This window comes from Corella eumyota, chromosome 1 (assembly GCF_963082875.1).
Source record: "Corella eumyota chromosome 1, kaCorEumy4.1, whole genome shotgun sequence".
Classification (NCBI taxonomy): domain Eukaryota; kingdom Metazoa; phylum Chordata; class Ascidiacea; order Phlebobranchia; family Corellidae; genus Corella; species Corella eumyota.
Window position 1 is genome coordinate 23508585 of NC_137490.1, and position 21490 is coordinate 23530074.

The following is a 21490-nucleotide window of genomic DNA, read 5'->3' on the forward strand; positions in this document are numbered from 1 at the left end:
CTTTTGTTCTCATTAATATTTTAAAAAAATGTTTTATCTTGAATGTTAGTTAGGCCAAAATGAATCGAATAAAATAATTATTTTTCAAATTTGAAATTTATGCAAAATTTAATAAAAGTGTCATAATTTTTACAAATAATAATTTTTTTAAATAATATTTTGTGAATATGTTGTTTAGACTACCGCGCTTCTAATGGCATGTCTTTAATTCGATTTAAAAATTTGAATTTTTATTCTAAAAAAATTGACCCTAATATTAATATACTGATGACGTCACACATAGGCGTATAACGCATACGTAAAATTGCTGTAACTTTTGTTCTACTTGATATTTTCAAAAAATGTTTTATCTTGAATGTTAGTTAGGCCAAAATGAATCGAATAAAATATTTATTTTTCAAATTTGAAATAATGCAAAATTTAATAAAAGTGTCATAATTTTTACAAATAATATTTTTTTAAAATAATATTTTGTGAATATGTTGTTTAGACTACCGCGCTATTAATGGCATATCCTAAACTCGATTTAAAAATTTGAATTTTTATTCTAAAAAAATTGACCCCAATATTAATATACTGATGACGTCACACATAGGCGTATAACGCATACGTAAAGTTGCTGTAACTTTTGTTCTACTTAATATTTTTAAAAAATGTTTTATCTTGAATGTTAGTTAGGCCAAAATGAATCGAATAAAATATTTTTTCAAATTTGAAATTTATGCAAAATTTAATAAAAGTGTCATAATTTTTACAAATAATAATAATTCAAAAAAAATTTAAAAATGTTTTAGACTACTATGCTTTTACTATGCTAGTTTGAATTTAAAATAAAAAACAAGCATTATGTGTCAGCACTGATTAGGTTTGGAGCCGAGAAATTAATGATGACGTCATCACAAAGTTATTTTTAGCGCGTATTTACTTTCAAAAACATGTGAAAATAATAAAACTCTATGACATCATAATAAATTGTATTTATTGTCAGATTGTTGCAATTAAATAAAAAACTTAGTTAGTGACGTCATAATATTTAAATGTGACGTCATATAAATTAAACAGGTTTGGGAGTGACGTCAGATTCGTCAAGTCCTCGCAACAAACACAAGCATCTCGCTATGACGTCACAAAGATCTTCGTTCCCAGAAGTCGATTCGACGCCGGAGTCAAAAATTGAGCCAAGAAGTTGAACCGAGCGTTCGCGACAGAGGATTGTGACGTCAGGTAAAAACGACAATAAGTCGTGCGATGTGGTTGTGACGTCATACAATATACTGCGTGTGACGTCATCACTGGATTGCAACTTTGGAAAATTTTCTGCTGCGTTTGTCTAAAATGAAAATTATAAATTTTTTTTTTAAACTTTTTTTTAAAAGTTTTGATTTCAAGTTTTTACCTCAAAGTTTGTTGAAATAAAAATTGGAAGAAGTTTTGTTGAAGCTAGCTCTGGGTTCGTTCGAAAATGTCGAAGTAAGGCCGTGACCGCTGACCTTTTGACCTCAGGGTCAAGATTGTTTTGAACAAGAGCACAAAGGTCATCTATGTAAGGTGAAAGGTCATCTACTTTACGACGCGATGACTCATCAAAATCCAACAAAACCTAAAAAATAATTTAATTTAAAAAAAATTTACACTTTTAAAAATTTTTTCCATTTTTTTTTTAATTAAAAAAAAACTTTAAAAAAATTTGACAAAGAAAAAGAAATCCAAACATTTTAAAATAAAAAATAAATTACAAACTTGCAAAATATTCTCAAGGTCTTGTCCTTGTTTAAGGAATTGAGGATAAAGTAAGTTGTGGGACAAACCCTGATTGACAACTAGTGGTGACCTTATGACCCTGCTGGTTGTTATGGCAATAAGTGGGGTCAAAAGTTGAATATATTCGTCATGGGTATTATAGGTCACAGATAATTGCTAAAATTATTTGAAATATTAAAAGTTTTAATTACTAAATTAATTAATTTTTGTTAAAATTTACATAAACTTAGTTACATTAGCTGTGTAGGGGTTAATTTTGGGGTTGTAAAAAAATAGTTAGTTTTGCTACATGAGGTCGTGGGTTTAATCCCCACTGATCTCATGCTGTAGTACCCTTGAGTAAGGCGCTATAAACTCCTGCTGAGCCAGCACTTAATCAGCAGCTTAATTATCGGGCAATTATAATCTTTATAATATCCCAAACTGCCACAGGCAACTTGAGACTGGGTCGTAGTAACAGATGTTACTCTATGTTTAAGTCGCGCATTTGACTTTCCCAAATCGAGGATAAATGTATATTTGTAAAAAATAAATTATGGAAATTTAAAAAAATCTTACCACTAGGGTGTTGGTATATTTGCTAAGTAATGGAACGGCATTGTTGGGGTCATAGTTCAAATAATGATGAGTCAGCAGTAATGTTTTATGGAATGCTGGCATCATTTGCCTCCGAGCACGATGACAATAATTTCGAATCATCTAAAAATATTTAAAATTAATTGAAATTTTATTAAATTTAACAAATTTGTAACAAGCCAACAATATCATCCAATGTCAAAATTCTTTATTATTTAAAATATTTTACACTTTTAATTTTAGTTTAATTCACAATTATAAACAAATTATTTATTCTAATAATAATCTGAATTACTTTTTTGGACATTTAAAAAAAAATAAAAATCTTTTAAATTCTTACCTGCCAAAAAATATCCATGATCACTTTAACATGATCAGTGTGGCTGAACAAATATGGGACTAACTTTAACATCAACAGTACAGAGTTGAGCAGGAGTGGAAGATGATGTTGAACTTTGAACTCAGTGAAATCGTGCCGAGTTCGACCTTTCAACATCGAGGCCAGCAGGGGGAGCTATAAAAATCAAAATAATAATTTTTTTTATTTGTATCTAGTTTTTCATAGAGGATTAAATATAACTGAAAACCCAAAGATCATTTTTAATACCAAAAAAAAAATTTGGTAAAAAGTTTTAAAATTTTAATTTTTGTTCACTAACCCAGTTCAATGAGCAGTTACCATTATTAAAAGACAACAAATTATAAATTAATAATAACAAGTGTTAAAAAGTTGTTTATGTTCCTTTAATAACTATAAAACAATATTTTTTTATTTTCCTTTTAAGCACTAGATTAAGTAAACTGTAAATATATGTAAGTAGGAAAACAAAAACCAGGCAGCGTGGTGTAGTGATAAAAACACTTGCTACACCACACATGAGGTTGTGGATTCAATCCCCACTGATCTCATGCTGTAGTGTCCTTGAGTAAGACGCTATAAACGGTACGAACTCCTGCTAAGCCAATACTTAATCAGCAGCTTAATTATCGGGCAATTATAATTTATATAATATTTCAAACTGCCACAGGCAACTCGAGACTGGGTCAGAGTAACTGATGTTACTCTATGTTTAGGTCGCGCATTTGACCTTCCCACAACGGGGATAAAGATATATACAAAAAAACAAAATTAATGTTTACCTGTCTGAGTAACAAGAAAGGCCGAGAAGTTGAAAGTTTTGTTAAAATCAGGTTTGCATCATAAGCTGAGTCCAGGTTGGATAGAGCCATGTTGCTCACAATCTAAAAAGGTTTTATTGAAATTATAAATATAGCTTGTACAAATCATGGAATATTACAAAAATAAATTTTTTTGGAATAGTTTTTAAAATTATTCCAAATTTGTTAATTTGGCTAAAAAAATTTTAATTAAAAAAGTAAATATTGAATGATCCTGAAACTTGCATAAAATAATAAATTTATGAAGGTATCACCTTGCTTTTAGATTTGACGTAACCCAGTCGGTTAAAAAGTGAGGAAATAAAAACATCGGTCGAACAATTTGAACCAACTTCAACAGAGGAAACTTTCGAGCAGAATTTGTTCGTTTCATCAAAACTTAATTTTATTTCATCTGAAAATTATTAAGTTTATGTCATCAATATTATACCTAATTGAATAAAAAAAAGCTAACAGTAAGACATTTTTTATTTAGATTATTTTAAAGAAACAAAACTAAAAAACAGCATAATTGTAAAATATTCAAATTGGACTGTATATGTCAAATTAAAAAAAAATTAAAATGTTTGTTTTTAAAAAGTTTTTAAATTTAACTTAAAATCTTACTTTGAAGTTGCCCGAAACTTGAATCATGGAACAACTTTAAACGATCCCAGGTGGAATTGTAAGGTTTTAAAATATAAAGTTGGGCAAATAAGTTCCACCAAATCTTATTATTCGTGGAACTTTTTAAGTTTTCAAGAACAAACAAAATTATTTTTCCAATTTCTGAGTCAGATAAATTATCTTGACCAAATTTGCTAAAAATAAAATTTTTAAATTATTAAAAGAAAAATTGTGGAGGTAATTAAATAATTAATTAATTAAATAATCAGGATAATAAATTTTTTTGTCACAAAACTTTACCTGAAATAAACGGAGAATAAATCCAAATAAGAGACCCCATTTAACATGAGGTCATTGACCTTTTCATTGACAGTTGCTTGCACCAAAAAGGTCAATAACCTTGAGAATTGGACAGAACTTAATTGGAGTACGACTTCTTTGAGACTAGTGTTTTTATTTTCACGACCTTGCCAAATCTAAATTAAATTAAAATTTTTTAAATTTTTAGCATAAATAAATTAAAGTGTTTACCATAATAAAAATGCCTACCTTGGGTGTTTGAATAATCACCCACAAAAAATCCAAAACCGTCGTTGCTTCAATTTTTTCAATACTAAAAATTAAATTTAATAAATTTATAAAACGGTGAAATTTGATTTTAAATAATTTATTAATGACATCACAAACCTTTCGTCGGAAGATAATAACCACTTGATGGAGCTGTGCAGTGTTTCCCAACAACAATGTTCGACCAGAAGTGAAAGTAAATAACATCGGTTGGAAACACTGGAAAACTTTGCCTAAAAAAAATAAACTGAAAACACTGGCTGAACTTACAATAATTTTTGGTAACACTGTATAAAATTATTTGACAATGCTGTAAATAATTAATTGGCAACACTGTAAATAATAAATTGGCAACACTGTATATAATTAATTGGCAACACTGTAAAAATTAATTGGCAACACCGTAAATAATAAATTGGCAACACTGTATAAAATTATTTTTTTTTGACAATGCTGTAAATAATTAATTGGCAACACTGTAAATAATAAATTGGCAACACTGTAAAAATTAATTGGTAACGCCGTAAATAATAAATTGGCAACACTGTATATAATTAACTGGCAACACTGTAAAAATTAATTGATATCACCGTAAATAATAAATTGGCAACACTGTAAAAATTAGTTGGCAACACTGTTTATAGTTAATTGGCAACACTGTATATAATTACTTGGCAACACTCACGTTAGAATTCTCAAACAAAAGTTTTCGTTGCAAGTTTGGGGAATGAACGAGTAACTCAGGATCCAATAATTGGAGCCAATCTGTTAATAAACCTGAGTGGAAGTAATATTAATAACAAATTACAAGACTATAAATTTAAATGTAATCAAGTTTGTTGAACGATTTATAAATACTTAAAATTAAAATTTGTGAGCAATAATTCACCTGTGCACCACAAATAAGAGTTTTAATTATTTTGTAGGCCTATAAATTATGTGTCCATTTGTGTCCAATTTCTAGGCCTACAAAGTATTTAAAACTGCTGTTTGGGGTACATGGGTAAATTATCATGAACAAATATTAGTTAAGAGTTGTGACCATATTATGACAAATAAAATGGCGACTGTATGGCAGGATATAAACTAGTTTAACTATAAATTAAAAAACATTTTTCTGTCATTTTTATAAATAAAACTTTCGGCAATATTTCTTTGAAGTTGATTTAGAATTACCGGTTGTTGCAACACTGGTGAAACAAACATCGTTGTTCGTTGTTTTTCCCTTGCTCACAAGCGCCCTACGGTGGCCAATTTCCTCCAATAATATCTGGGCCACGATACCGACCTTCAAAAATATTTCAATAAATAGAAACAAGAAAAATATTTTTAAGAAATCAAGAAACGAACTTTTGTTTTAATTTCTTCGTCTTTGTCGAGGTAAGCAAGTTGGTTCCGCAAGAATTCCTCTAATTTCGACCAATCGGGCTTCGAGGATAAACTCTGTTTGTTCACTGAGGTGTGACCTTGTTGCCATGACGACAGAAAGCAATGAAGCGGGGTCACCGAAGAGTCAGGTGCAATTTTTTTTATTTTTGAAATCAACTAAAAAAGAAAAAAAATTTAATTTTTTATTTTTTTTTTTTTTAATTTTTTTAATTTGAAATTTGATGAAACCTGTTCAAACTTGTCGACTAATTTGTTGTTCTGCTTAATTGAACAGATTGCACGGTTGAGTGCACGCAACAAACAACAACACCGCGTTGAGAATTTAAACAAATCTGATTGGTTGGCTGAAAATAAATTTAAAAGTTAAAAAAAAAAATTTTTTAACATTTTGAAATTATCTAAAATAAATTTTGACAAATTAATTAAAATATTTAACATATTTCTATACGTTGAAATGACAAAATGTTAAATCACCTTCATTGTCCAACACTAGAATAATATTTTTGATCAGAGTGGGCGGGACTTGTGTTTTGTTGACAGCTTGTAATAATCTTCGCCAGCTTTCAGCTTTGAATTCTAAATATTTTTAAAAATATGAAAAAAATGTGAAATTTTATTTACATAAATACAATTTGGAATAATTTCAAATTTTTCCCAAAATTGTTTTAAAATCAATTTTTTTTTTTAATGAATTTATTTACCAAATTTTATAAAAATATTTTTAAATATTTTAATAATTTATTGACCTTGTGAAAACAATTGCTTGATAAAAACATTTAAAGATTTGAGATCGGGCGGAACCACATTTCCACCACTAGGGGCAGTATCAACAATCATTTCATCAGAGCTTGAATCATCGATTAAATCAATCACGCAACTTGGAACACTCTAATAATTAAAAATCAGTTTTTAATGTAAAATATTTTACCGACTTTTCATTTTAAATAATATAAAAATTTAGATTAATGGTTTTTAATATTTTATTTAAAAAAAAATAATTTTATAATTTGAATAAATTGGTGTCAAAAATATAGTTTAAATAAATATGTTAAAAATTTAATTTATATTTTTTTTTAATTTAAACAGAACCGCATCTTAAAAAAATTACAATTAACTTAAAGAGGAAGTAAAAAGCATGTTTAACCTTGATAACTGAAGGTCGACCCGATTTTGATTCCAACAACATTTTAAATTTTTGACCAAACTTGCACCCCCTAGTGGACAAAACGTTGATTAATTTTAACAAATATTCGTGGTTTGTTCGAGTTATCCTCAATATTGGGTCCGGGTCTAATTCACTCCGGGAGTCAAGTACCTGAAAAATAATTCAGTTTATCCTCAATGTGTTTATATTAAATCGTCCATTAAAGTGGATAAATTTATTTATCCTCAATGTGGTATATTACATTGATAGAGGGGCTATAAAATTTATTCTTAACGGGGGTTTGTTATTTTATCCTCAATGTCAGTGATTATATTTGTCCTCAATCTGGGTAATTTAATTTATCCTTAATGTGGGAGGTATATTTTTTTACCCAATAAATAAATAAATAATAAAATTTAATTAAAACCAGATAAAAAAAATTAATTTATCCTTAATGTGGGTTTACATGCTTTATCATCAATGTGTGCAATTTAATTGACCCCCAATGTGGAATATCTAATTTATCCTCAATCTGAGTAAATTAAAAAAACTTAAAGTAATAACTTTAATTGAATATTTTACTTCTAGCAACAAATCCATCGCTGGCACTGAAATCCCGAAAGATTGAAGAAATAAAATTAATTGCTCGACCGAGAGGTCACGAACTCCAGCATAGGTCAACCGTGAGGTCATGGGGTCATAGTTGGGTGATTTTAACATCCTTAATTTCAACCAATCAGGAATGAGTATAGCTTCCTCTTGAGTGTCCACCAAATAAACCTAAAAATTAAAAATTAATAAATTATTGTAATTAAAAGAGTAATTAGTTATTTAATTAGTTTTATTTTTTTATCAAATATTTTATTTACAAAAAAGTAAATATATTGTCAAAAACTAAATAAAATATTTCTTTTTTTATTAATGTTTCATAATTAGATTTTAACAATTAAAATCAATTAAAACTTTACCCTTGGAACAACGTATCCATTCTGATCAATCCACATCTCCAACAACTTCCCATAAACTTGTTTAAACTCACAACCGTTCATGCTCTCCATAAATAGTTTATCCCCAAATAAATGGGAGCCAAACCCAAGCAATAAAATGCACGATTGAGGAACCAAAATATTAAAAATGGTCGACTTGTTTTTCCATTCCACGAATATCTACAACAAAAGATTTATATTCAACAATTTAAATAAAATCATAAACCAAATAATAATTTCCATTGACAAAAAACAGAAACCAAAGTTTTAGGTTTATACCAACAACATAGGAAGCTTGTTAATACATCTTACACAGCAAAGTTATTTGAACTATTTATAAAACCATTGATGTGAGAAGGTCAACCTCAGGACCTAAACATAGAGTAACATCAGTTACTCTGACCCAGTCTCGAGTAGACTTCGCCAGTTTGGGATATTATAAATTGTAACTGCCCGATAATTGAGTTAGTTTATAAACTGTATGTTTGTAACTGTTATGGCACTTCCCTTTAAGGTAGCTACAGCATAGAAATAGTGGGTCTTAAACTCAAACCTCATGTAGTAAAGCCAAATGTTCTAACCACTACACCATGCTGTCAGTAAAGCTAAGCAACCAATTTTAAACAAAAACAAATTTTTATTTTCAAACTCACTTCGTTTTGGGAATCATTCCAGGGTATTCCCCCTTCTTGTTTTGACCTTTGCTGGTCCTTAGCATGTTCTATATGTAAAGTCATGACCTTTAGAACAGAGGTCATAAACTGATGTGCCAGAGTGTTTTGTGGCACATGTGCCACAACTTTTTGTTTAGTAATGGCATCAACAATTGTTTTACTGTAAAATAAAATTTATATCTTTAAACTTTCTGTTTTTTTTTAATATTTGGACAAAAACAACTTTAAATATTTTTAAAATTATTTAAACAAAAAATAAAAATTCACCGATCGATAAACAATCTTGAAAAAGTTTCGGTAACCCTTGATAAAGCTTCCTGATTGGCTGATATTTCTCCCTCCTGATTGGCTAATAATGCTTCAATCTGATTGGTTAAGAAGTTGATATAAAGAGCAACAATTTGAGGGCTGGATTCGACCAAAACTGATTCTCGAATTAATTCAAAAATCTCAAATTTGTAGAAATGAAAATTTAAGATGTTCACTAAGTTGTTGGAAAGCCAGCTACAACAAAAAATTTATTTTAATGAAATTGTTTTAACAAGGAATAAAAATTGTTCTAGCAATTTTTATATGAAAATAGAACAATAAATAATTTTAAGGGACGTATGGAACCCAAAACAACCTGGGTTCGATCCCCACTGCTTCCATGCTGTAGCCCTCTTACGTAAGGCACTATAAACGGTATAAACTTCTGCTGAGCCAGCATTTAATCAGCAGCATAGTTATCGGGCAAATATAATCAATAAAGTCCTAAACTGGCAAAGTCAACTCAAGACTGGGTTGGAGTAACTGATGTTACTTTATGATTAGGTCGTGAAGTCATTCTTCCAACACATCAAGGGTGAGTGAATACAAAAAAAATTAAGTTAAATCTTATTTCAAATACTCAAGTTTTATATTTTTCTAAAACTTACTTATTTCCTTCAGGTTCATCTTGGAGCAAAAGCTTGAGAGAAATTTGAGATTTTTGACGAATTATTTTTTGAGGGGAACTTAATCGTTTAAAGAAATATTTCAAAACCTGAGCAAATTAAATCAAATTTTAAACATTGAGAGTAAATTAACTTTCAACCTAAAACATCAAAACTCACTTAACTTCACAATGACTTAATATTTAATAATCACAAACATTTTTAAAATTATTTAACATGTCAACATTTTATAAATATAAGAAGTTAAATTCCCACCTGAGCAGTTTCTTCCACATTTTCCCCGTTAATTATTTTCCTTAATTGTTCGACTAACTCGTTTGTCTGCATTTCCTCTTCATCCTTAACAACATCATTAATTATTTGTTTAAAGACAGATTTAAACTTATTTTTATTTACACAAAATTATTTACCACCGCAAAACTTTACTTTAAAACATCTTTTCACTGCGAGTTAATTTTAAACCTTTTTTGAGCGTTGGTGAAAATTTGAATTTTTTGAAATAAAATGAAAAAATTAACTGATTGTTGAAATATTAAAGAATCAGCTTTGGTAGTCACCTTGGTATTATGACATCATACCTGGTTGTTATTATGACATCACACCTGGTTGTTATTATGACATCATACCTGGTTGTTATTATGACATCATACCTGGTTGTTATTATGACATCTTACCTGGTTGTTATTGTGACATCATACCTGGTTGTTATTGTGACATCATACCTGGTTGTTATTATGACATCATACCTGGTTGTTATTATGACATCATACCTGGTTGTTATTATGACATCATACCTGGTTGTTACTATGACATCATACCTGGTTGTTATTATGACATCATACCTGGTTGTTACTATGACATCATACCTGGTTGTTACTATGACATCATACCTGGTTGTTATTATGACATCATACCTGGTTGTTATTGTGACATCATACCTGGTTGTTATTATGACATCATACCTGGTTGTTATTATGACATCATACCTGGTTGTTATTATGACATCATACCTGGTTGTTACTATGACATCATACCTGGTTGTTATTATGACATCATACCTGGTTGTTACTATGACATCATACCTGGTTGTTACTATGACATCATACCTGGTTGTTATTATGACATCATACCTGGTTGTTATTGTGGACCAATAGAAACTCACAAAGACACTGCACGGGTAAAAGTCCGACGTCGCCCTTGGTAGAGGTCACAAGGTCAGGAAGCCAACTCATCGATTGTTTGTCGTCGTGTCTTAATTAATTTTGTTAATTAATAAAAACTTAATTAAAAAATTTAATTTATTTTCCCAAACCTGTTGATTATGTCGAGAAGAAAATCTGGCTCCCTCGAGCGGCAGAGTAAAACTCCGAGCTTTAACTTTAAGGATAAAGCTTCAAGGTGCTCAAGAACACGCTCTGGTGGTCGCCGAGGATGACCTTGTGGGTCCATAGCAACAAGCTGAGCCAATAAGAGGGAAGTTTGCTCGGTAACGACAAGTTTTGTGGTTGCAGCTGCAAGGTGGGATTCAAATTCTAGAACTTCACTTTTTTCCACCTGGAAATTAATTTCAGAATTTATTTTTAACGTTTTTAAGAAAATATTTTAATTAAAATCTAAATTTTTTAAACCTTAATTTTATACAAATTAATTAAAATTTTTGTATCAAAATTTTCAAATTTTTAAATTGGTTTATGACTTACTGCTGCCATCTGGTGTTCCTTAGCAATCATTTGCCCCCTCGAGTGTTCATCTACAATAGTCACCGGAGGATAAACAAATCGATTTACGATCAACATTTCCATTAAAACTAAACAAAAAACATTCAAAGTTTATAAAACATAAAACAAGTCAAGTTACAACTTAAATTTTAAATCTAAAACCAGAAATACATTAATTAACTAATTAAAATTAAATCAGCAACATTCTGGTAAGTTAGAACATTGCTACATCACCCATGAGGTCGTGGGTTCAATCCCCACTGATCTAATGCTGTAGTGCCCTTGAGTAAGGCGCTATAAACGGTATGAACTCCTGCTGAACCAGCACTTAATCAGCAGCATAATTATCGGGCAATTATAATCAATAATATCCCAAACTGCCACAGGCAACTCGAGACTGGGTCGGAGTAACTGATGTTACTCTATGTTTAAGTCAGGGGTAAATAAAAACAATGTATAAGAACCTTTCAACATGGGGTACTGGGTCCAAGCTTGATGTCCCAGTGAAGTTGGATTAAAGCAAACCAGGATCAGAATACTCTGAACAGCGTTCCAGTAAAGTTGGTTTATAGCAAGAGAGGGGGGAATGTAGGAGGGGGGGAGTTGGATGTTGTCTGGGTGGTGGTATTGGGATAGTAACAACAATGTGTCAATCAGATCTGACCGTGACACATCAAGGGCACCCACATCAGTTAACATTCCTGCTCTCCTATAAAAATATAAGAAAAATATTTATTTTAAAATTTTGAATTTTTTAATATCTGCAAGTGATATTTTTTTATAATAATAATATATTTATGTTATCTCTAATTTAAAAGCATGCAAAATAAAAAAAACTCCTGTTTGGCAAAATAAACAAACAAGCAACCAATGGGTTTAAAATCAATTCAATTTTGCTCAGAATTGATTTAAAATTTTAATAAATGTTCCCAACCTGATGAGTTGTCCAACAATGTCCAGGGCCTCAGCAGGGGGAAGTGGGTGTTCCCCCGATAACCCAATCGCTGCCACCCTCATGATGGAGCCCTCGAGCACCGGCACATCGTGGCACATTTTCACCAACGTGGCACGCTCGGTGTCAGGTGGCCAGTTGTCACGGGTGTGGTAGGTGTCGGCAGATTTCATAAATAAAAGCTGAAAAGATTTCAATTAATTACTAATTAAATTGCGATTATTTAATTTATTAATTAATATTAGGCATATATTTTTGATAAAAGTTAATTAATTAATTTGCTTTAATTTAAGACAAAAAAAATTTAAAAAACCTTGAAAATAATTTGCACAAAGTCTTGCGAGTTTGTCCTCGATTGAAGATTAGGAACAACGACGTGAATCCACCAGAGGGAGTCGTGTTGAATGCGAGCAATATTTTGTCGGAACTCTGACATGGTCTCAGTTATGTCATGCATCGGCGATTCCACTTTCTTCTGTGATGTAATAATCAAAATCGTTAAATCATAAAATTTTACAAAAATTTGTTAATATTTCATGTTTAACAACCTTTCCAGTAAGGATAGCTTGATTTTCCTTCAGTTGTGGGGTGAAACTTAAGAGCATCGTTAAACAAATTAAATCACAAGTTGAAGCCACAAAACGATCTGAAATAAATATTTAAAATTAAACCAGTGTTAATAAAATATTTTTAAGAAGTTTTTTCTTTTTTTTCGTTTTAAATCAAAATATCTCGAAAACTACTTAATTAATTTTAAAAATATTGGTGATCGTGCAAGTCAGATAAACACCCAAGTATTTTAAATAAACTGACTTTAAGATTTCTTTAAAAAAAAAAAAAAATTAAAAAATAATTGTCATAAAATTTTTTTTTTAATTTAAACTAAAAAAAAATTAAAAACCCTTTTGAACTTGATCCAAGTTCAAATATTTTTCCATGTCGGGTTCTTGCATTAACGCTTGAGCGAACACAACAAACTCGATGTTATGCTTGACAGCACGTACTATTTCACGCATGAGTGCACGCACAGCTCGAAGATAATCCTCCTTTTGGAGCAGCAAGTCTTGACATACAGAAGCTGAAAAAATAAGAATATAAATCTTAAATTTTTTACGTATAGAAAAACATTCAAAAACCTCTATTTTATATATCTTTATCCTCGATGTAAAAAGACCGGCTTCACAACCTAAACATGGAGTAACATCAGTTACCCTAGCCCAGTCTTAAGTTGCCTTTGCCAGTTGCCTTTGAATATTATAGATTATAATTGCCCGATAATTATGCTGCTGATTAAGTGCTGGCTCAGCAGGGGTTTATACTGTTTATAACGCCTGTTCTTACAACTACACCAACAAGTGTAACAAGTGTTCTAACCACTACACCAGACAACTAAATTAAAACCCACCCAAAGTTTTGGCTCCAAGTTCTGGATAATGAGTGAGAATTGAAACCACGATCGCCATGTTGCTCGGATTTCTTGTGTTGGAAAGTTCGTTAAACAGAACATAGCTGCACAAAGTTTTGAGGTTGTCTGGATGGCTGTCTATAAGCTCCTGTGGAAAAATTTTAACAGTTTTGTCCAAAGATTTTTATTAAAACAAGTTGAAAAAATAAACTTTAATAGCTTATTCACAAAGTACCATGCATTTTGTAATCTAATTATTAATTAAAAATTAAAATAAAATGTCCAATTTAAAAGTATAAAAAATTTTAACAATTATAACAAAGAATTTTTAGTAAAAAAAATAAAGTTTAAAAACCGAAATGTTTACAATTATTTTACCTTAACGCAGAGCAGATAGTGGTTGAGTAACAACTTTGATTTTAGCCTCATTTTGGTTAAGTTCCCGATAATATCGATGTCATCTTGTGAGTGAGTACAGCAGTTCAAACAAATTGACATCAACAACTCCTTATTAATAAAAGTTTTGTATTAAAATCAACAATTTGAATCAAAAAGCAATTTAAATGTAAATATTTATCCTCAATGTGGGAAGGTCGACTTCACAACCTCAACATAGATAACATCAGTTACCCCGACCCAGTCTTAAATTGACTTTGCCTGTTTGGGATATTATAGATTATAATTGCCCGATAATTAAGCTGCTGATTAAGTGCTTGCTTAGCAGGAGTTTACATTGTTTGTAGTGCCTAATGTAAATGTGCCACAGCAAGAAAGCAGTTGGGATCAAACCCAGGACTTCATGTAGTAAAACCAAGTATTTCTACCACTACAGGATGAAAGTTTTAGAGAAAAAGTTTAGAGCAAGTATTTGCTTAAAAACAAAAAATAAAAATTTTCAAAAAAAAATAAATAAAAATATTAAATTTCTCACCTGAGCTGGTTTCATCAGTTTTGGGTTTTGGAGCCAAATCTCAAGTTTCTGGACGGCCATCTTTCGAACTTCCTGCACACCACACGAGGTCACCAGAGTTTTGATCAAACTTCTTCCAACATTGGGACTTCCCCCTTGCTCGGGTTGTCGTCGTGACAACCGATCTTTGAGGATCGAGATCACAAGATTTTGGATGTTTTCAAGGTTAAAATCAAATCTGAAAAATATAATTTATAAATTCTAAAACTTTTCGATAAACAAAATTTATTTTGTCACAGTTTAAATTAAGTTTTAAACCAAATTTAGAACTTTTTGATATTTATTTTTATTTTTTACAAAAATGTTCAAAAATTGTAGATTTTTTTCTTCCAATTTCTACCTGGAAATAATTTCTTCGTTGCAAACTATATCGCCTTCCTCTTTCTGACCCCCTCTTGTGTTGAAAGCAGTTGATAAATTGAGGACAAACTCTTTACAGCGAGGGTGGTCGACCCAAACCCGATCACCCAAACTATCCTCCAAAAAAACTAAAAAAATTTTTAACTCTTGTTTTTTATGATTTTTAATCACAATAACAGAAAATGCTTAAGTTGATTTTAATTAAGGTAAATAATAATATAAGTACTGGAAATCTTATCTTAAAAATGCCACTTATTAAAAGTTTGCCTTTACCAAGCCTAAAGCATAATAACTAGTTTTTATAAGCAATAACATCAGTTTAAAAAACTAAAAAAATATGAACCAGGATTACTTTAATTCTTGTGTTACTTAAACAGCATTGAAACAAATGTTTATGTAACTATACTAAGCATTACATTGAGCATTACAATTCCACTTTGTTATTTCTAAACCTACCATGCATTAGAATGGTCGGCCAGTTTTCGTTGCCCTCAAATGCTGTGATAAGAAGATTACAAGACAGAATAGCAACCGTGCAATTATCTTAATATTGTAAAAAAATATTAATTCTGTGAACTAATAAAGTAAATTAACATAAAAAAATAACATTTTAAGCTTTATTTTTCGGGAATTTTATATCTTTATTGTTTTAAGAAAATAAATCAGTAAACAAAAGTTAAAAATTCGTTTCAGATTAAGAATAAGGAAAAGACGTACTTTTAAATTTGTTGTAATCAAGCGCTGAATCTTTCTTCAAGAGAGACACCAAACTCTCAACAACAAAGTCATCCTGGAAGATGTCGGGACGTTGTTTGACCAAATACATGAGAGACAACATTAAAACCATGTCTGGTTTTCCCCGATTCAATCTCAGGTTCTTAATGGCCCCACATAAGTAACCCTAACAAATATAAAAGGCTTAATTGATATAATCTAATTTAACTAAAAACACAAATAAAAATCCTTAAAACCACTAAATATATGATTTTGATTATTTTAAACATATTCATTAACTTAAAAATATAAATATTAAGATTTTTTATTTAAAAGGATTAAAACTTAACAACTCTTACTAATAGATTACACTAGCATTCCTGTTTAAATTTATTTATATATTAACCAAAAATAAAGCTTTTATTAATTAATAAAACAACTTTAAAAAAAGGTTTACTAAATTTTACAAACTGACTTAAATTATGCCTCAAAAAATTAATTAATTCTCGTTAAAAAAAATTTAAAATTTTTGAATTTTTAACCTCAACTTGACTTGGGTGTTGATCAAGATTCTTGTTGACCTTTGACACAAGGTCACATGGAGGGCAATCGAGGCATGGAGCTGAAGGTTCAGGAATTGTCGGAGACATTCGATTGTTGTGGTAGGACATCGTGTGGTGAGTAGGAGCGATTATTTTGGTGCGTTTTTGAGACGGCAACGCTGCTGCATGATTTGATCCTAAAAAGATTTGGATTTATTTTAAATTAACTCGAAATATTCTCGAGTGTTGGAATTAAATAATAAAGCATTTTAACCACTAATTAAACAGAAAAAATAAAAGTTTTTTTTAGAAAAGTCCTTCTAATTACTAAACAGGACCACAAAGATCGTACAGAACAATACATTTCCCAGAAGAGAAAGCTGGGGTTAGTAAAAGGTGTTTTATTGTCGGCTTTAAGCAACTCCAAATAAACAGTTAACCTAACCTTTGGGGTTAGTTGGACCCCACTTAGAAAAACCTAAATTTAATTTATTTCTAGTTTGCCGCTGAACAATGTGTTAAATTTTTTACTGAATTGATTCCCGTTGTCCTGATTCCTCTCACTCTTCGGTTTTCCTCCAAGAGCAATAAGATCAGTGGGAGGAGTCGGTCTTGTGGAAGAGGAAGTACGGGCGATCCGACGTGATCCTGAGGCAGAGGTCTTCTTCATTGTGGACATTTGTTTACTTTCTTTCTATATTAAAACAAAGTTAAATGTTTAAATCACTTTTACTTTTTACAGTTGGCAGCGTCCAGCAGTTTTCGACGAGACGAGCATGCTTAAAAATAGCGTGACCGCGTGTACCACAATTTTAGGTCTACGCGTGCACGCATGTTTTTTTTTGCGTGTTTTATTGTAATTTGGCTTAAATATACAAGGCGTCAGTATTGTACATGCGCAATTTTTTTAAAAACCAGGCGTGCAAAACGTTAATTTCAAGCGTGCGTTTTTTTCATCGAAAAAAATCTTGTGCGTGCGCGCTGCCCCACTTTCCAGACTTGGGCAGCTTGGTGCAGTGATCAGAGCATTTGCCTTTACTACATAAGGCCCTGAGTTCGATCTGCACTGCTCTCATGCTGTAGCGCCCTTAAGTAGTGCGCTATAAACAATATAAACTCCTGCTAAGCCAGCACTTAATCAGCAGCTTAATTACCGGGCAATTATAATCAATAATATTTCAAACTGTTAGAAATAACTCAAGACTGAGTCAGAGTCTTAGAGTAACAAAGTTACTTCATGTTCTGATGTTTAAGTTGTGAGATTGACTTTTCCACTTTAAAGATAAATAAATATAAAGAAACGTCCCAGGATTTAGCAATATTAAAGCATTGAAATATGGAAACCAAAAATTAAGATTTGATCCCATTTCCTGCAATCTTTAATCGTTTGTGGGGCTCAAGAACGATACCTTTTTAAAACATTACTTACAGTTATAATAAACTCACGACCTAACTAATTTACCTTTGCACTGCATCAAAATATTTGAACGATATTTAAAGTTGTTTAATTACTTTTAACATAAATCCTAAAAAAAAAAATTTGTCATCACGGTAAAACATAAACATGACCCTTGAACTTTGCCATGCCTGTTACGTCATAAACATTTTAGTTACCGGATTAAAGTTTATCCTCAATATTTAAATTTTTAATTACTAAAATACATTTACCCAAATAAAATAAAGTTAAATATTTTAACTGAATAAAACCTGCGTTTTTTAGGTTTTAATTTATCCTCACTTTAGGTTAAATTTAGTCCACAAAATTATATTCCAAACAAACCCAAAATAAATCTATTGCATACTAGTAATATCGTTATTTTCTATTTTTAAAAACCTTCTTTATATCACAATATCATGTTACTGTAATAAATAAATGTTTCCTTTTTTAAGAACAGTAAATTTGTATTTTTACCTAAAATAAAATAGAAAGTAACACAAAAGCAAAGTATAATACAGCATAAGACATTCAACAATAATAAAAAAGACAAAAACATAATATAAATAAATCAATTTTCGACCCTTATCAAAAACCAAACAATTTTGGTAAAAACACGGCAGAAAATCTGAGTTATTAAATAAAAGCCTTTAAATAAGATCAATGTGAATCACGCATTGGTTTCTGGGCAACCCTGGGGGCGTCTTGAGTGACCCTTCTATCCCCGACCTTGAACGGCATCTTAGTGTACCACACAACCCTCCCCCGAACAGGTTTTCTGCTCCCAACATCGTAGCGGGTCAAATATCGATTCAACTTCGGGACCTCGATCCCTCTCCAATCTGTTGTGTCGGGCTCAGCTTCTCCAGGAAGCATATCTAAGAGTTATAAAATTTGAAGTAGGTGATACTTGGCTTTACTACAAAAGGTCCTGGGTTCGATTCCCACTGCCTTCATGTTGCAGCTTCCTTGTGTAATTACCAATAAACAATACCAACTTTGTCCTTATTAGAAACTAATTAGCAAATTAAATATCGTTTAATTATAATCAATAATATTTCACACTGCCAAAGTTAACTTGAGACTGGGTCAAGATAACAAATTTAACTTTATAATACGCTGTAGAATTAATAAATACAAAAAATTTTTGCCAAATTTAAGACTTGATATTTATAAAAAATTTACCAGCAGCATGGTGTAGTGGTAAGAACACTTTCTACACCACACATGAGGTCATTGGTTCAATTCCCACTGATCTCATGCTGTAGCGCTCTTAAGTTAGGTGCTTTAAACGGTACGAACTCCTGCTGAGCTAGCACTTAATTAGCAGCTTAATCACAGGACAATTAAAATCTTTAAAATCCCAAACTGTCACAGGCAACTCGAGACTGGGTCAGAGTAACTGATGTTACTCTATGTTTAGGTCACGCATTCGACTTTCCCACATCGAGGATAAAGATATATACAAAAAAAAATTATTTATTTTTTCTAGTTAACATACTAAACTAAGAACAGTTTTAGAATGGACTTAATAAAATAAAAAAAAGACATTTTTTACTTGCTCGTTGAGCTTGTTTAATGCAGGAAATAACTTTATAAAATTCCCGCTCACAAAGTCCAGTCACAGATCGAGGATAAATTCGTCCCGAGTCGCTCAAAAATTGACGCAAAATCAACACATCCTGAAAACAAAAGATTATTTAATTCGGTCTTAAAACTACAATACAAAGTTAACATGGCGTTCCAACACAGTTTCTCTAAGTGCGCTACTTAGATTATGTTATCATGTTTATAATTATTTGTACATAGAGTAACATTTGTTACCCCGACCCAGTCTTAAGTTGCCTGTGACAGTTTGGGATATTATAGATTATAATTGCCTGATAACTACGCTGCTGATTAAGTGCTGGTTCGGCAGGAGTTTATACCGCTTATAGCGCCTTACTTAAAGGGTACAGGGGGTGACTTATGTTACTCTATGTTTACTTTGAAAGTTGACCTTCCAACAATGAGGATAAAAATTTTATTTTTTATTTTCCAACAAATATAAGATTATTAGATTCACATTCATGACAAATAACACAACAATTGTGACCTCATAAGTGATTTGAATTCCTCTACTTCTAAGTGGGCAAGAATCAAGTTGGTTGTGCCTTTCAGCTTCACTTCCTCCCTGGTCTTCGTGCAAAACTCCTTTAATCTGATTATTTCACAAATATATTAAAACTAGTCAAGTCTAAATTATAATCGTTGTAATATGGTTGCAACTCTCAACTAATATTTTTTTTGTGATTATTTACCTACACACCACAAATGGTAGTTTTAATTATTTTGTAGGCCTATAAATTGGTCATACATATATTGTCCACTAACCTTAAATATAAATCTATTTTTAAAATTTTTAGCTTTAGATTAATCTAATTTTTTACTTACTGTTGTTACTTTTTCATTTTGTTCATGAACAACTAAAAAAATTAATTAATTTTTAGAATAAAAATTTTTTTTTTGTAAAAAAAATTACCAAAAATTTTATTAAAGTTAGTTTTGAAAACCAATTGTTAATTAACTAATTAAATAAAATTTTTGACCACTTATATTTCTTACTTTCCCTGTAATTTCTTCTAGACACAAGTGTAGTTTGATTGACAGCTGTCAAAGTTATTTGATTGACACTTCTTGCTAAACTTTTAATTAACTTAATTGAACACAACATCTTATAAAATATACCTGAAAAAAATCAATTTTTTTACAGAATTTAAACGAAAACAAAATAACGTTTAAAATATTTAAACAAATTAAAGAAGTTACGATTAACATAAAACATTTTCACACAAAAGTTGAATGAAACTTAGAAATCCGACTTAAAACTTAAAATGGTCATTTTTTTACACTATTCAGTCAAAGTCAAATAATAATCAGAATAAAAACTAAAGACAAGAAAAGTTTTGACAAACAAAGTAATCCCTTAAAACATTTGAAAAAATGTTTTTAACAAAACTTTTGAATTTCTTCGTCGATTGTTTCAATACTTTCCTTAAACTTGCTCCACTGCTCCACTTGGAGGCTGATTCCCTTTTTCCCCGGTTTAAATTCGCCGTCCTTCTCGTAATGCTCCCGAATATCGATCAAAACTTTTCCTTTAAACTCTCGAACGGTCACAAATTTCATTTTTCCGAGCGCAATTTTCCCGTCTGGCCCCAATTTACTTTGTTTCGCACAACTTTGACCATCGGGTGGTGCTTTACGCTTATTCGTTTGTTCTTTCCGCAACTTTGCTTTAATTTTTTTTTCGTTTTCCGAATCGGAATCGCTGCTGGAAGTAAGTGAATCTTTTTTCGGCATTTTTATTTCTTTTTTATTTAACACCCCCCTATTTAAAATCACAAAACATAGATCGCTATTTATATTATGTAAGTGTAAAAACGTTAGTTTATTCTTCAAGTGAAAAATAACATTTCAGTTACATTTATTTTATTTGATCAAATACCAGTTTTAAAATGTGCTAGCTATTAGTTCAAATTCAGTTTGTTATTGTTAACAATCCTATTGCAACACCTAAATAATACTAAAGTATGAG

At 30.7% G+C, this 21490-nt stretch overlaps 3 protein-coding genes across 3 annotated transcripts; all 3 read right to left on the minus strand.

The window, feature by feature from the left end:
- Window positions 1-722: 722 nt before the first annotated feature.
- LOC145763365 (integrator complex subunit 1-like) lies at window positions 723-18036 on the minus strand. The gene is made up of 41 exons (XM_082574799.1): window positions 17941-18036; window positions 17010-17172; window positions 16479-16675; window positions 15940-16123; window positions 15679-15765; window positions 15203-15350; window positions 14824-15040; window positions 14271-14399; window positions 13893-14040; window positions 13389-13565; window positions 13036-13133; window positions 12801-12962; window positions 12470-12669; window positions 12000-12244; window positions 11518-11624; window positions 11130-11371; window positions 10948-11068; window positions 10073-10156; window positions 9800-9906; window positions 9150-9386; window positions 8862-9042; window positions 8191-8388; window positions 7805-8002; window positions 7223-7393; window positions 6825-6966; window positions 6553-6654; window positions 6307-6422; window positions 6040-6234; window positions 5866-5977; window positions 5375-5466; window positions 4810-4922; window positions 4672-4735; window positions 4423-4598; window positions 4123-4316; window positions 3771-3910; window positions 3478-3579; window positions 2678-2851; window positions 2320-2460; window positions 1741-1917; window positions 1397-1600; window positions 723-1330 (listed from the first exon to the last, which is right to left on the minus strand). The coding sequence occupies exons 2-41, from the start codon at window positions 17155-17157 to the stop codon at window positions 1055-1057; spliced, it is 6306 nt and encodes a 2101-aa protein (XP_082430925.1). The 5' UTR covers window positions 17158-17172; window positions 17941-18036; the 3' UTR covers window positions 723-1054.
- A 331-nt stretch (window positions 18037-18367) lies between these two features.
- LOC145763847 (large ribosomal subunit protein mL66-like) lies at window positions 18368-20635 on the minus strand. The gene is made up of 5 exons (XM_082575383.1): window positions 20518-20635; window positions 20347-20378; window positions 20009-20113; window positions 19472-19595; window positions 18368-18791 (listed from the first exon to the last, which is right to left on the minus strand). Exons 1-5 carry the CDS (start codon window positions 20624-20626, stop codon window positions 18574-18576), a joined length of 588 nt encoding a protein of 195 aa, XP_082431509.1. The 5' UTR covers window positions 20627-20635; the 3' UTR covers window positions 18368-18573.
- A 263-nt stretch (window positions 20636-20898) lies between these two features.
- Window positions 20899-21464, minus strand: LOC145763848 (activated RNA polymerase II transcriptional coactivator p15-like). The gene has a single exon (XM_082575384.1). It carries the CDS (start codon window positions 21253-21255, stop codon window positions 20902-20904), a length of 354 nt encoding a protein of 117 aa, XP_082431510.1. The 5' UTR covers window positions 21256-21464; the 3' UTR covers window positions 20899-20901.
- Between the last annotated feature and the right edge of the window lie 26 nt (window positions 21465-21490).

Bases quoted from the DNA above. Each gene is read 5' to 3' on its own strand.
- LOC145763365 (XM_082574799.1), bottom strand. From the start codon at position 17,157: ATGTCCACAATGAAGAAGACCTCTGCCTCAGGATCACGTCGGATCGCC. The intron at 11,069-11,129 runs GTTTGGGAAAAT...AAATTAATTAAG, and splicing joins CTTCTCGACATAATCAACAG to ACACGACGACAAACAATCGA. The intron at 8,003-8,190 runs GTAAAGTTTTAA...TTTAATTTTTAG, and splicing joins ATGGATACGTTGTTCCAAGG to GTTTATTTGGTGGACACTCA.
- LOC145763847 (XM_082575383.1), bottom strand. From the start codon at position 20,626: ATGTTGTGTTCAATTAAGTTAATTAAAAGTTTAGCAAGAAGTGTCAAT. The intron at 20,379-20,517 runs GTAAGAAATATA...TAATTTTTTTAG, and splicing joins TAGAAGAAATTACAGGGAAA to TTGTTCATGAACAAAATGAA. The intron at 19,596-20,008 runs GTCACAATTGTT...TTTTGTTTTCAG, and splicing joins GAATTCAAATCACTTATGAG to GATGTGTTGATTTTGCGTCA.
- LOC145763848 (XM_082575384.1), bottom strand. From the start codon at position 21,255: ATGCCGAAAAAAGATTCACTTACTTCCAGCAGCGATTCCGATTCGGAA.